We start from the raw sequence: 15,575 nt of genomic DNA, 5'->3' as shown, positions 1-15,575 counted from the left end.
CGGAATTTGAGCTCAGAATGTAAAGATACACGAAATACCGTTAAGCATTTCACTCAGCATGCTAACGTTTCTTATTTCTTTATTGCCCACAAGGGGCTAAACATAGAGGGGACAAACAAGGACAGACAAAGGGATTAAGTCGATTACATCCACTCCAGTGCGTACCTGGTACTTAATTTATCGACCCTGTTAGGATGAAAGGCAAAGTCGACCTCGGCGGAATTTGAACTCAGAACGTAACAGCAGACGAAATACCACTAAGCATTTCACCCGGTGTGCTAACGTTTCTGCCAGCTCGCCGCCTTAATAATAATAATGATGATGAGGAGGAGGAGGAAACTACAAATACTAGTTTCTTATAGTAGAATGTAATGTGGCCTACATGGTTGCTCAGTGCATAATAAAACAAAGTCAAACAGAAGAGTTCCAATAACACAAGGATACATGAAACCATTATTTTCCTTGTTCTACTTTGGTAGGTGAAAAGATATTAAGTACCTATCCTCATAGGATTAGCCTGTCTAGTGACCAGGAATATTATTATGTTCCACTTTTATATTTAGGAAAGAGTGGAAGGAAATGAAAACTTGGAGAGAGTAGTCATAATCGATCTACGGTGACTCTTGTGATGAAATAGCAGCTTTGCATGATTTGAATGAGGGTGAATTTATGATAAAAGTTCAAAGATAATTTGCAGCATAGCAGCATCTTGTCTATAGGAGTTAGTGAAGCTACTACCTTCACTTAAGTATACAAACTTTGCACTGAATGTCTGACATCTGCTTATACTATGCAGTACCTATTTACACATATTTGTGGATTAGGTTGTCTTTGTTAGGATACAACAAAGCTGAGAGTGATTGGACAACAAATTGTTGAGTTTCGAGTTAATAGGCCAACACCTACTTCATATGGACCAACTGAACTGGTAGCAGTGGGTTCGAATTTGGGATTTTTAAGTTGCACTGATCAGAATTGGGTCACAGACTATTTTCAAAATGATTGACTAAAAGTTTATAATAAACTATCCCCTCAAGCAAAAAAAAAACAGCTGTACAGATACTTTAATTTTTATCATTTAACTTTGCTAGAAAAAGTAGATGATTCAAATTACAGACACAAATAAAAAAACACATGACTTACCGGGAGTAAACGGCCCTAAACGTGGTCGAAAGTAGTCCCACCATGCTGAATTGGTGGAGGTTAACATAAGTGTTTTCTGAGAGAGAGATGGAAAACCAATCTGTTTAGCTGCCAGCAAGTGTGGTTGCAGGGTTTTAGGATACAAAGCTCTATTGTTACATGTCAACCCAGCTGAAAAATATTAACACAAAAATAAAAGATTTTTATAATTTAGCATAAATGAAAAAAGATTAATGCATCTCTGTTAGAATTGCTGTGAATTCAAACTCATCCAAAAGATACAGGTGTGTGTGTGTATGTGCGCGCGTGCGTGCATGTAGCGTTCATCTGTATGCACAAGCAGCAGATACAAAAGTTAAGATTAATGTGGCTAGACTCTGGTTTGTAACACCTACTGTAGAAAGTAAATAAATAAATATAAATGTATCTTATTATTTTCTTTGTACACAGGAAATTGAGGAGATTGCCCTGACAACTTTCATAGCAAGCTGGTCACTCTTCAGAGGATAAGCACTCCATAGCCCCCTATGAAGACATGTTGGCAACAAATATTATTTAAAAATCAGGAGAAAAATACTCAGCACAAATAAAATAAATAAAATGCTCATAAAGACATGTTATGATGCCACAGTATCATAGCATGACCTTAGAAAGAATGTTCATTACTGTAGTGATTCCTACCTCATTACTTCTTGCAACAATTCTTGAATTTAACACCCAGTACTCCATAATACTTGCCACACAGAGTATTGTAAGAGCCACCAGAGATAATACATAATATATGTCAAGTGCTGACATTCAGGTCTTTCCCAATGTAAATAAGTGTTATCTTAAATCAAGATTCTAATGTCACACCATAGCCCCCACTAATATTTGTCTTAATAGTAACAGTCCATATATCTGACCCCAGTTTATTACTGGTAAGCAATGGTTATTCATGTAGGGTTTGAACTCAACCATAGGATATCATGCCACAAAAAACATGCAGTATAAACCCTGATCTAGTCATATTGCCTTCAATGGCAATTTTTCAGATTAGCACAAAGCTACAATTCATAAGGATTTTAGTCAGTTTAACTGACCTCAGTGAGATTTGAACTCAGAATGTGAAGAGCTAAGAAATAATGGTAATAAATTTTGGTACAAGGCCAGCAATTTTAGAGGTAGTGTAAGTTGATTACATCGACCCCAGATGGAGTAGTCGTGATGGGTCTATTGGGCTTCATATATTTGTGCCCCAGTGTTACTGTGATGGCATTGCTCTCTCACTCAATAATAATAATTTTCTAATTTTGGCACAAGGTAGCAGTTTTTTGGGGGTAGAGGGGGATGGTCAATTACATTGATCCCCAGAACTTGACTGGTACTTTATTTCATCAACCTCAGAGGGATGAAAGGCAAAGTCGATCTCAGTGGGATTTGAACTCAGAATGTAAAGTGCCAGAAAAAAAAAAACACCAAGCATTTTGTCTGACAATTATGTTACTACCAGCTTGTCACAAACCTTCAGAGAAAAACAGCAAAAATGATTAAATTAACTCCAATTCTTGAGTGATACCAAATATATCAATGCCAGAAAGGTAAAAGTTAGCCCTAACAAGATTTGAACTCATTCTGCTAAATTTGCTATCTACCACCTTTATGAAGATATTACAACTATTATTATTATCATTAATAAGGTAGCAAGGTAGCAGAATCATAACGGCATCAGACAAAATAGTCAGTGGCATTTACTTCCGGTTGCTTACATTCTGAATTCAAATTCAGAATATTGCCCCCCACCCCCCACCAAAAAAAAAAAAAAAAAAAAAAAAAAAACATTGCTGGTCTCGTGCCAAAATTTTAAACTATTAAGGTGGCAAGCTGGCGGAATCGTTTGCACGCCAGGCAAAATCCTTAGTGGTATTTTGTCTGCCGTAACGTTCTGAGTTCAAATTCCGCCAAGGTCGACTTTGCCTTTCATCCTTTCAGGGTCGATAAATTAAGTACCAGTTGCATACTGGAGGGAGTCGATCTAATCGACTAGTCCCCTCCCCAAAAATTTCGGGTCTTGTGCCTAGAGTAAAAAGAAAATAAATAATTTAAACTATCATTATTGTTGTTGTTATTATTATTAATTTCCACTTGGTTTGTTCTTTTCACATTGCCACAGCAGTTAATAAACTCACTCAACTTTCATAGAACATAAACAGTAAGCAATGCAGTGTAATGTCAATGACCTCTTGTCTGCACACCTACATAGAATTTTTCACAAAGCGAACTGTTTATTACTTTATAAATAGATTGCTATACAAATATTTCAATGAGCCAATGAGAAAGCCTTTACATGGTCATCAAATTTCAAGAAATAGCAGCCAAATCTCCCTCAAATCAAACTGCACTATCTCTAAAACAAAAAAAAAAGTACATTAGATAATGCAGTCCTGTACACATTGTGTATAAAACAGATTAGTTACAACTGGAAGACCAGTTAAATGAGAAAAAAAAAATCAATACAGAACTAATGTGCTGAGGATCATATCTAAACATTTGACAAGACATTGATATGTCCAGTCTGCTCAACCAGAGCTGAACTAAGAGTTGAATAATAATTTGACTTTTCATTTAGTCTTTTTTATTATTAATTAATAATACCATCCTCGTCATCATCTTAGATCTGCTTCTTTTTTTTTTTTCCACATGGGTTAGATCACCATTGTCCAAGTCAATTCTCATTTAGATTTACTGGCCTCCTAGAGTTATCAGAGAGCCACATCTCACTTGTACACTCCCTTTTGGCTAGGTTTCTACAGCTGGGTCTCCTAACACAAACTACTTCACTGAGTATATTAGGTGCATTTTATCATAGCATCAACACTAGAGAGGTTGTCAGTTCCTCATCAAAACTTGAGGGGTTTTTTTTCAATCCCCTTTTCCCCGCTCACTCATCAACACATTACTGAAGTATTCTAGGTACATTTTGTAATGACACTAGTACTATTGAAATTTTTTGTTCCCATAACACTAAAGAACTCTCACTACTCAAATAGCGTGTCCAATCACAGTAGAAAATATTTATTACATTTCATTTGGATAAGTGACGTTAGTACTTCTGGGACATTCCTCAGCCTAATCCATTTGATACCAACCTGCTTGAGGCCAATTCTATTTTAATGTTTTAAAGTGATGTAAAGTAAAATCTGTCATCAAAATTTCATGTTAATTTATATTCCATACACCCACTTTAATAATGAGAAAGTTATTAGAATCAAATTCTTTATTCTCAAAATTAAAAGAAAACAAAGGCAACGCATTTCAACAAAAATATAGTAACAAAAGGCTTTATAGTTTTATAGGAATGTATATTCTATTGCTTAGCTGAGGTTGATTTCTCTCTTTAGTCCTTCAAGAATGAAAGAAATTCCACTCATATATTTGGAGTTGATTCACCTTATTTCAGCACTATAACCTGTACAAAATTGATTTTATGACTAGTCAAGAAGGTCAGAGACCTGAAGCAAGACAAAGATCTATAATAATGTGTCAGTACACAATAGGTTTATAAAGTCACAGTTTTATGTCCACCTGATGGGGTGAATCTCCAGTAAGGATGCCACTTTTCTTGTGACCACATGACAGCCTAATCTGAACAGATTACTGATTGAAAGAATTCTAATAATGACCATCCAGTCTTTCTTAGATATAAACGTATCTAGGACTACCTTATCTAATATATCCTTCCTTCCTTTTTTTAAGATAGTAGGGTATGATATGAAAGAGATTTAACAACTAATTTTAATAAGTCAAGCAACCAATTAGAGGCTGCTTCATGGGGTTGGAACATCATCATCATCATCATTATCGTTTAACGTCCGCTTTCCATGCTAGCATGGGTTGGACGACTTGACTGACGACTGGTGAAACCGGATGGCAACACCAGGCTCCAATCTAAATTTGGCAGAGTTTCTACAGCTGGATGCCCTTCCTAACGCCAACCACTCAGAGTGTAGTCGGTGCTTTTACGTGTCACCTGCACGAAGGCCACTCAGGCGATACTGGCAACGGCCACGCTCGAAATGGTGTCTTTTATGTGCCACCCGCACAAGCCAGTCCAGGGGCACTGGCAACGATCTCGCTCGAAAATCCTACGGAAGCCAGTCAGGCGGTACTGGCAACGGCCACGCTCAAAATGGTGCATCTTATGTGCCACATGAACTTATGAATGTTCATGATGTGTGTGTGCTGGATGTGTGTAGTAAAATTTTAGCATATGTAGAGGTATGCCAGTATGTGCTGTGTCAATGTCATGAAACACTCGTAGATAATCTTGATATTTATTAACCAAAAGAATTCGATAAACTGAGCAACGAGAACTGTACTACCAAAATATAATGAAATACCTGCAGTAGAGTTAAACACATATCTTACAAGCTGCTACTCCAAAACTATATCTGTTCCTTGGAAGATGAGAAGTTTGGATGGAAAAAAGGCACTACACTATCTACTTAGAGAACACAGACTCACATATGCTAACAGGTTTTGTTGTGCCAAGGCAGAAGATTTTACTCTACATTGTACAGCTATCAACAATAGATACCAGACCATATGAGGCTATTACCTGTCATAGGCTGACCCATCTTGTTCAGAAGGACAATTATCTCTCATCCACTTAATGTCATGAAACAAATGGCAAGCACCAAGGAGGCTTTTAGGCAATTACATTTAGGTTTATACAAGGGGACACAAAAAAGTTCCTGGCTTTGGTAGGTAAAAGAAAATACAGTTAATCAGTTAATTATTTTATTCAACATATTCCTCTCTCAGATTCACACACTTATTGCAGCAGTCCTGCAAAAGCCCTGCAAAAGAACTCGGAAGGTTGGGCCTCCAACCAAGCCTTTTGTGATACTCTTAAAACCAGGAATTTTTCAGTCCCCCCCCCCTCATATGTAGGAGGGGATGAAGCTGAGAAAAGACAAAGCCAGTAGTTGTAGAATGTTGAAAGACTAACTTTCACTATCAGTTACACTGCTAACTTAACTAACTAGCTTCAATGGACCGAGATGAAATAAGTACAGAAAATTCAAATAAATACGCAAGTTTCTTGTACTCAAAGCTATTTTTGATCACTCTTAAATACCATTTAACACAAATAACAAAAACAATTACAAGACGTGGCTTAAACTATTCTTTTCTACTCTAGGGACAAGGCCCGAAATTTTGAGGGAGAGGACCAGTCGATTAGATCGACACCAGTACGCAACTGGTACTTAATTTATCAACCTTGAAAGGATGAAAGGCAAAGTCGACCTCGGCAGAATTTGAACTCAGAACATAAAGACAGATGAAATACCACTAAGCATTTCACCCAGCGTGTTTCTGCCAGCTTGCAGCTTTATAGCATAAACTATATTAATCTACTTATGGTCAACTACCACTGCATTACCATCACAATAATCCTTTCTTATGCTCCCCACATGTTACTTTGCATAAAACTTGGCCATCATCTAAATTATAAAGTGTGTCTAGTTCTACATGTGTATGCATGCAGTGCAAAAAAGAAGACAGATCATAAGAGCAGGTGTGTAACTAGTCTTAGTATTAGTTGAATATTTGGCTGTTAATTTGAGCAAATCAAGTGATTATACAAGAAAGCACACGCTCCATAACTTCATAAAACTGAAATTAGTTTTACAGTGAACAAATAAAAAAAACTTCAACAAGAATTAGATCAGCCACTTTATAATTTATAACAGAGACAGATGTCAAAGAGTAAGAGGAGCCTCTTAAGTCTTGCCAGGAGATGACCTTTCAAGGGTAACAAAGATGGCTCGTTTTCTTTGTTGCTGTGAATGCCAGATGACAAACAACTTTGGCAAAAAGTGGGTGGAACACTGAAAACCCCCATCCCTGGACATAAAATTTTATTTGTATATACAAGGGGAAGTCAAAGATTATCCGCACTTTCACCATAACATATCTTTATTATTGTCACACTGCCTTCTGTGCATGCATGCTTATAGTTGGTACTATTGTGGTCACGTGATCGAAGTTTGAGCCTGATCACACCATTTTTCTTTCTGGCTTTACTACAGTGTAAAGCATGGCCGCTCCATGAGTAAGGTGTACCAAAGAACAAAGACCAGTGATCCAATTTCTCTGGCCGAAAGGTGTGTAAAGTGCTGAAATTCATTGGAAGCTTTTAGCACAATACAGGGACAGTGCACTACCACGTAAAAGTGTGTATGAGTGAATCAAGAAGTTTAAAAGTGGCCAGACAAACATGATGCACGAAGAGGGAGCAGGACGCCAGTCAACCACCACCACTAATGAGAGAATTCAGTAAGCTTGAGAGATGATAATGGTGAGACGGTTCACCATTACCATCTCTCGGATTACTGCTCTTTGTTGCACATTGCTAGTGGAGCAGCCATGCTTGCACTGTAAAGCCAGAAAGAAAATGGTGCGAACAGGCTCAAACTTCAATTATGTTACCACAATAGTACCAACTATAAGCATGCATGCACAGAAGGCAGTGTGACAATAATAAATGTTATAGCAAAAGTGTGGATAATTTTTAACTTTCCCTCGCGCGCGCGCGCGCGCACGCACGCACGCGCACACGCACACGCGCACACGCGCACGCGCACACGCGCACACACACACACACACACACACACACACACACACACCAGGGGGTACAGAAAAGTTCTTGGTTTTATGAGTATTGCAAAAGGCCTCATTGAAGGTTGAACCTTCCAAGTTCTTTTACGGGGCTTAGAAAAACTGAAGGGCCACTGCGATAGGTGTGTGAATCTGAGAGAGGAACATGTTCAATAAAGTTACAACTGATTCTCCTCTATTTTCTTTTACATAAAACCAGGAACTTTTCAGCACCCCCTTGTATACATGCATGGCTGTGAGGTTGACAAGTTTGGCTCCTTAACACATGTTTCTGAGTTTGTTCTCACTACATGTCACCTTGGGAAGTGTTTTCTGTAATAGCCCTGGGCTGACCTAAGCTTTGTGAGCAGATCTGGCATTGACCACCTTCAGATGGTGCTTATTATATACCACCAGCATGGGGAGCCAGTCAGGCAGCACTGGCATCGGCCAAATCTACAATTTCCATTTGATTGTGATTTGATTTGATATTGATTTTACTTGACTCAATAGGTCTCCTCAAGCACGGAATGTCGCCCGGTACCTTTTAAATGGGCTGGTTATGTAACGGCTGTGATTTCACTTTACTTGCCGAGTCTTCTCAGTCACAGCGGATCTCCAGGTCTTTCGCCATTGCCTCTGTGAGGCCCAATGTTCGAAGGTCATGCTTCACCACCTCATCCCATGTCTTCCTGGGTCTCCCTCTACCGTTAGTTCCTTTCACTGTTAGGGACTGACACTTCTTCCCTCAGCTCTCCTCGTCCATATGCAGCACATGACCATACCAACACAGTCGTCTCTTGCACACCACATCTGATGCTTCATATGAGCAACTTTTCTCTCGGGGCGCTTACACTCTCTCGTGTGTGCACACTGACATTAAACATCCAGCAGATCATACTAGCTTCTTTTCTTTCAAGCCTATGCATGTCTGCAGCAGTCACAGCCCATGTTTCACCGTCATATAGTATGGCAGTTTGCACACATGCATCATTTAATCTGCCTTTCACTCTGAGCAAGAGGCCGTTTATCACCAGTAGAGGTAGGAGCTTTCTGAACTTTTCCCAGGCTATTCTTAATCTAGTGGCAATGCTCTCCGAGCATCCGCCCCCCCCCACTACAGACTTGGTCACCTAGGTAGCAGAAGCTATCAGCTATTTCTAGTTTCTCCCTCTGGCATGTGATGGAATCAGTATACCCAGCATCTGCGGTGTTTATTGCCCCTGTGCATCTGCCACACACAAAAGCTATCTTCCTGATTAACCTTCCTTTGATGCTACTGCACCTCTTATGCATCCAAAGAAAAGTGAATGTTAAAATGACAAGGATATATATGATCATCATTTTGTTTTTTGCCTCCCACCCCTCTCCTTCCACACACAACCATGAAGAGAACATGGCTTACTGATGGGGTATTAATACCTTGATGTCCTTTCTGTCAACTAATCTTATCTGTGCTTCAAGTAAACACAGTGAAGGTACTGAGCTACAGGATGTATAAAATGCTTCTTTTTTTTTCTTGTTCTACTTCAGAGTTAATTCAGTAATATAAAAGAATCTGTCTCAAGTTTTACTTGTGGTGCAGCATTGTGCAACTTTCACTGATGGAATATAAACTCACGGCTGTTCCCAAGAGGTTGACATGCTATCAACTCAAGTTTCTTACAACACTTTTATTATGGCAAGATGATAACTATTTTTATCATTTAGGTTACATTCAGACTAGAGGATTAGCAGAATCATTAGAAACAACAAACTGCCTTCCAGCATTTGTTCCCAGTCCTTTACTTTCTCAGTTCAAATCCAAAATCAACTTAGCTTTTTATCCCTTCCAGAGTCAATAAAAGAAAGTACCAGTCAAGCACTAGGGTTGACATACTTAACTGTTCTCCTTCCTCCAAATTTCTGTCCTTGTGCCTATGTTAGAAATATTATTTAGGTTAGATTGGCAGTAGTGAGAGATCGTAAGTGTAGAAGAAAAGCCAGCTATGGTAATTTGCTTTGTGTTTCTTTACAAAGAATGTGACTCATGTGATGATAATCAACCCAAACTGACACAGTTATGTTAATGTTAACTAGAAAAGCAACTAGACACTACTCTACTAACACTGGCCTGGTTCTTGTTGTTTAGCCCAAGGTCAGCCTGGATTGAGCAGACCTATAATTAAATGCATTCCAACCAATTTATTTTTAATTTTTATTTATTTTTTTTTTTTTTTTCAAGTTTCATATGTTATCTAGAATATTTAATATTCAAGAGGTCTCATATACGTGTGTGTGTGTGTGTGTGTGTGTGTGTGTGTGTGTGTGTGTGTGTGTGTGTGTGTGTGTGTGTGTGTGTGTGTGTGTGTGTGTGTGTGTGTGTGTGTGTGTGTGTGTGTGTGTGTGTGTGTGTGTGTGTGTGTGTGTGTGTGTGTGTGTGTGTGTGTGTGTGTGTGTGTGTGTGTGTGTGTGTGTGTGTGTGTGTGTGTGTGTGTGTGTGTGTGTGTGTGTGTGTGTGTGTGTGTGTGTGTGTGTGTGTGTGTGTGTGTGTGTGTGTGTGTGTGTGTGTGTGTGTGTGTGTGTGTGTGTGTGTGTGTGTGTGTGTGTGTGTGTGTGTGTGTGTGTGTGTGTGTGTGTGTGTGTGTGTGTGTGTGTGTGTGTGTGTGTGTGTGTGTGTGTGTGTGTGTGTGTGTGTGTGTGTGTGTGTGTGTGTGTGTGTGTGTGTGTGTGTGTGTGTGTGTGTGTGTGTGTGTGTGTGTGTGTGTGTGTGTGTGTGTGTGTGTGTGTGTGTGTGTGTGTGTGTGTGTGTGTGTGTGTGTGTGTGTGTGTGTGTGTGTGTGTGTGTGTGTGTGTGTGTGTGTGTGTGTGTGTGTGTGTGTGTGTGTGTGTGTGTGTGTGTGTGTGTGTGTGTGTGTGTGTGTGTGTGTGTGTGTGTGTGTGTGTGTGTGTGTGTGTGTGTGTGTGTGTGTGTGTGTGTGTGTGTGTGTGTGTGTGTGTGTGTGTGTGTGTGTGTGTGTGTGTGTGTGTGTGTGTGTGTGTGTGTGTGTGTGTGTGTGTGTGCGGATGATTTGTTTGCAGTTTCAAGCAGGTCAAATAGCCACAGGCTTCCTTGGATCACACTGGCCTGCAGTGTTATGAAGTGTCATAGTAAGTTATATAGTTTCCGTGACACTTTCACATCCAATTGGATGTGAACAGGTGCATCTATATACATTTCTGATATGGAGATAAACAACACTTGAAAAATGACTGACATACAGGCATTTGTGTACATGTATCTATATATAACATAATGTAACACTACATGTGGCCAGCAAAAAAAAAAAAATTAACAGCTGTAGCAACAATCATAAAAGTCCATTGGAAATAACTTTCCCAGATCTGGTCCTGGTTCCTGACAAAAAGATGAAGCATGTTGAATGAAATGCATCAACAGGATACACAACAAAATTTGTCCTAAATTTATATGCTGTTCAAGTACTGAAAATTTTCTGAGACAACTATTAAAAGAAGGAATCTGGGCTAATGTTTGTCTAACATAGAATTTTGACGCTCCAGAAACAAGTTAAAAACGAATGACTAGTAAACAGAAACTTGTTGAGTAAACTCAACTGAGATTAGGTTAAAGATACAAATATGACCTGTGAAGAAAAACTAGTATTTAGTATTACTAGTTGTCCCAGTGAATAGAAATGTAAATGGTTCAGAAAACTTCCAGTATTTGAACAGAGTGTAAATCTAGAGCAAGAATTTTGTTGTGTATACATTTAGTGATTTAGTTCTCTGTTCTACATGCCTCAGTTAACTTAAATCAGAACCAGATCTAGGAAGCTTAACTACTGTAGACTGGCATCGGTCCAGAGGGAGGATTAGCTCTCTCTCACACATCTGCTTAATGTTATTTAACTGGAGCTAAGCACTAGCATTATTGATCTTTTTAAGATTCTAAACCATTTCATGACCATTGTTTTTCAATTTATTTTGAAAATAGTCCAGAATTTTGAAGGATTTAATAAAATAACCTTTAATCACCTTTAGTAGCCAATCTACCCATCTACAATGGAGGCATAAAATGAGGGAGGTAAGTCATAACAGCAGTATGTATTGAGAAATGTGTAAATGGACTTGATAGCTTACTGGATGATGTCTTAGAGAAATCACATTATTGTTGGGGATACAGCATTCTATTGCAGCTATATGACACGTGTTTGCAACTAAGTGACATATGATGACAATTCACTCCCGAACAGAAATAGGCTCTCAGCCTCTGTAACATGAATGGTTATGTGGACCACTCCTCACGAAAGCCAAACCTTCCTTTGACCACAACATAAAAAGTATTAAGAAAAAAAAATGTCATTTAGATATACTTTCATTTTAGTTGTTTACACTTGCTTTACGCTTGTTTATACTCTTATACATTCAAAGTTCACAAATGTCCTTATTTGAATTGTGAATCATATTCCTTTTGAAAATATCAATATGATTACAAAACTTCTTTGTAGACGATAGTTTCTGTTTGGTCGACACTAATTTTCAACTTACTGGAGTCCATTGCTCTATTCATGGCAAGATATAACTGGCCATGTGTAAACATCAGAGTGGGTCTAAAGTCTGGCCCTGTGCCTTGTCTGCTGTGAATGAACAAGCAGAATCTTTAGGAATCTGCCCATCTACGATGGAAAATAAAGGGATAGTATCGCAAATCTAAACCCTCTAAAGTCACAAACTATAGGGGCAGGGAATCCAGAGTTAATCCTCGTCACCGGAATTTTAATAAAAAAAAAAAATCAAAGGCAATTTATTAATACAAAACCCAATGTCCACTAAATAATCATACTTTTTCACATTTTTTCCTGATTACCTCCTTCGTAATCCTGAAAAACATCATGACCAGCCATTTGGCCGTGAAAAAAGGACAGACAAACATAACGCCCATTATAGTGAGAAGTTGACTTCCCATCATTTCTTTTATTAGTTATCTCCCCCTTAATTTTTATTTACTTTTTTACGCCAGGAAACTGAACAGTTACCTTCAATATCCATTAAATAATCAAACTTTTTCACATTTCTTTTTTTGCTAAAAACCTTCCCGATTACCTCCTCCTTAATCCAAAAAAACATCGTGACCATTGGTCCAGCAGTTTGACAATGAAGAGGGCACAGACAGACGGATATCACACCCATTATAGTAAGATTAGACACGTTTGGAACATAACAAAAAGGATTAAAATTATGATGGAAAGTTTTAATTAAAATATGAGGTATTTCATACATAACAGAACCAGAAGCAGTGTCAGACAGGTTGGTATCACGCATTAAAATGATTTTTAATTTTTACTAAATGTTGAACGGGTGAGATTAATAAAGAAAATAAAGTCTCTGAACAAAAAAGGATACAGAATTTAAAGTTAGCAAGGTAGAAAGTACAATGAATCGCAGTAGTCTAAGGTGAGCTGTTCAACTATACCAAGCCTAATACGCAAAAAAGAAAAATATTACCACTGGTTTATAAGGGTTTTACACATTGATTAGACAACAAATTTAAGGAGTGGATGTAGTTGAATGAATTAAGCCCAGTAAATTAGTATTCATTAACTGCAAAAAACAGACAACTAATAATTTTAAAGTATTTATATAGCCTGAGCACTTTCAAATTTGCCATTCCAATACCGTATCAGTGCTTTATCAAAGATTAATAATATTCCTATAATAAGAAATCCTTTGTGAAAATAAAAAAAACACCAATGCCCTTATAATTATTTATGGTCCAAATGGAAAAGATTAAAATTAAAATCAGTAGTGTAGTCACTGGGAAACTGGTTTACAAAATTGAAAAGAGAAAGCAGAGAAATTGTAAATATTATATGAGAAAGTAAGTATATAACAGAATGTTCTTAAACTGTAGTAGTAATAACAAAAGCGTTCTGTAATATTTGTGCAATAATTAGGATTTGATACCAAGACAGCCTTTGAAGAATAACTATTTCTTAATGTTCAAAATAAGTAAACTATACTGAAATTGCCTTATATACATATAGCAAACATGGCAATGGGTACAATTAATAAACATGCAAGCATTGTTTATAAATGATAACCAGACCTGCATTAGCAATACATTTATACTCATTTGGTCTCCAAAGATTACTCTTGACATAAAATTATTTTAACTGTGACACATGTTGCCAGTGTATGTTACAGTATATACACTCAGAACACAATGGTTGTCAGATATTTTTCACTGGTGGCATTCCTTCTCTATACATCTTAATAATACGACAATCTTATGTTTTTGTAAAAGAGTGAGAAAAAGAAGAAAATGTTGAATAAAAAAAATAAATAATTAGATTCATTATTTTAGGTTTATTAAGATCACTATCATCATCATCATTTAACCCTTTTGTTACCATATTTCTGTTGAGATGCTCTGTGTTTCTTTCAATTAATTTTAAATACAACAAAGAATTAGTAAAATAATTTAGTTTATCATTAAGCTAGTGTTAGGAACATAAATTGTGACTAAGGTTTGGTGAAAGATTTTAATTCAGAATTTATGAAAACAAGACATTTATACTACAGAGCCAGAGACGGTTTCGGGCGGGTTGGTATCAAAAAGGTTAATGCCCATCTTCCATGCATGTATGAATAGGACCAGCCAAGTTGTAAACAAGATGCTTCACAATTTTAACTCATATCCAACTACAGTCAGAGTTCAAATTTGGTAAGATAGACTTAGGCTTTCATCATTCTGAAGTTGATAAAAAATATACCAGCCATGTAATGAGGGTTATTTTAACTGACTACATACCTGCCAAATATGTCTATAATCTTATGCCTATGTTTGGAAACCATTGTTATTTAATATTAAGAATCTTGCAGCACTCTACTTGTGGCTCCTGACAAATGATATATTCAGGTAAAAAAAATAGAAATTTTAACTGAATAACTAAAATTTTTCAATAATACATCCAACAGCATTTATTACAATTTTAATAAATGGCTGACTACAGTCCACTTTTACAATCTCTAATGTCTTTAACCAATGTTGTCTGCTCCTTAAATATATATTTTTTTAAAATCATAATTATCATTGAATTGCATATAATAATATTAAGAAATTGCTAAGGCGGTGAGCTGGCAGAAACATTAGCACGCTGGCCGAAATGCTTAGCGGTATTTCATCTGTCTTTACATTCTGGGTTCAAATTCCACCAAGTTTGACTTTGCCTTTCATCCTTTCGGGGTTGATAAAGTACCAGTTGCATAATCGGGTCAATCTAATTAACTGACCCCCCTCCCCCCAAATTTCAAGCCTTGTGCCTAGAGCAGAAAAGAATATTAAGAAATTGCTGTTACATCTAAATAGTTTTATTGTAAACCTTGTTATCAATAGATAAGCATTTTCACTGTTTACAGCTGCTGGCAGAAGTGTAAATAGCTTTAACACCTCCTTAGATAACTCTAGTAGGGTTCACTCTATTACAAACATTCAGAATAGGTCTCTGGTCTGATAACTTTCACTCACAGCCTCACAAACTTTGAAAAAGGTCATAAGTTCTTCCTTTTCTCCTTTGACTGATCCAGTGAAAGAAAAAGGAAAAAAACTAGTAGTAAACGATGTGAGTAAATGTGGGGAATGGTGCTGGGAAATCTAAGCTTTGGTTCAAAACTCAGCAGAGGCTTTACTACGTTTTTGTTAATAATTTAACTCTTTAGCATTCAGATTACTCTGTCAAATGTAAAGCCTGTTTAATTACATTGTTTTAAATTAATTGTACAGCATTGAGATTTTGATGATGTCCCTGTTT

The 15,575-nt window shown here is 37.3% G+C and overlaps 1 protein-coding gene across 2 annotated transcripts in view; it reads right to left on the bottom strand.

Annotated features, from left to right (window-relative positions):
- The window catches only part of LOC106871739 (succinate dehydrogenase [ubiquinone] cytochrome b small subunit A, mitochondrial), a 47,444-nt gene that overhangs the window by 7,111 nt on the left and 24,758 nt on the right, over nucleotides 1-15,575 (bottom strand). For both annotated transcript variants that reach the window (XM_014918357.3, XM_014918358.3), the window contains one exon: nucleotides 1,144-1,314. In XM_014918357.3, the coding sequence (XP_014773843.1) occupies nucleotides 1,144-1,314 (171 nt within the window). The remainder of the gene's footprint in view (nucleotides 1-1,143; nucleotides 1,315-15,575) is intronic.

The sequence above is a fragment of the Octopus bimaculoides genome, chromosome 2, assembly GCF_046866305.1.
Source record: "Octopus bimaculoides isolate indiv1 chromosome 2, ASM4686630v1, whole genome shotgun sequence".
Taxonomy (NCBI): Eukaryota; Metazoa; Mollusca; class Cephalopoda; order Octopoda; family Octopodidae; genus Octopus; species Octopus bimaculoides.
Note: the sequence above shows the minus strand (reverse complement) of the source record. Positions and strands in the feature narration are given on the sequence as shown.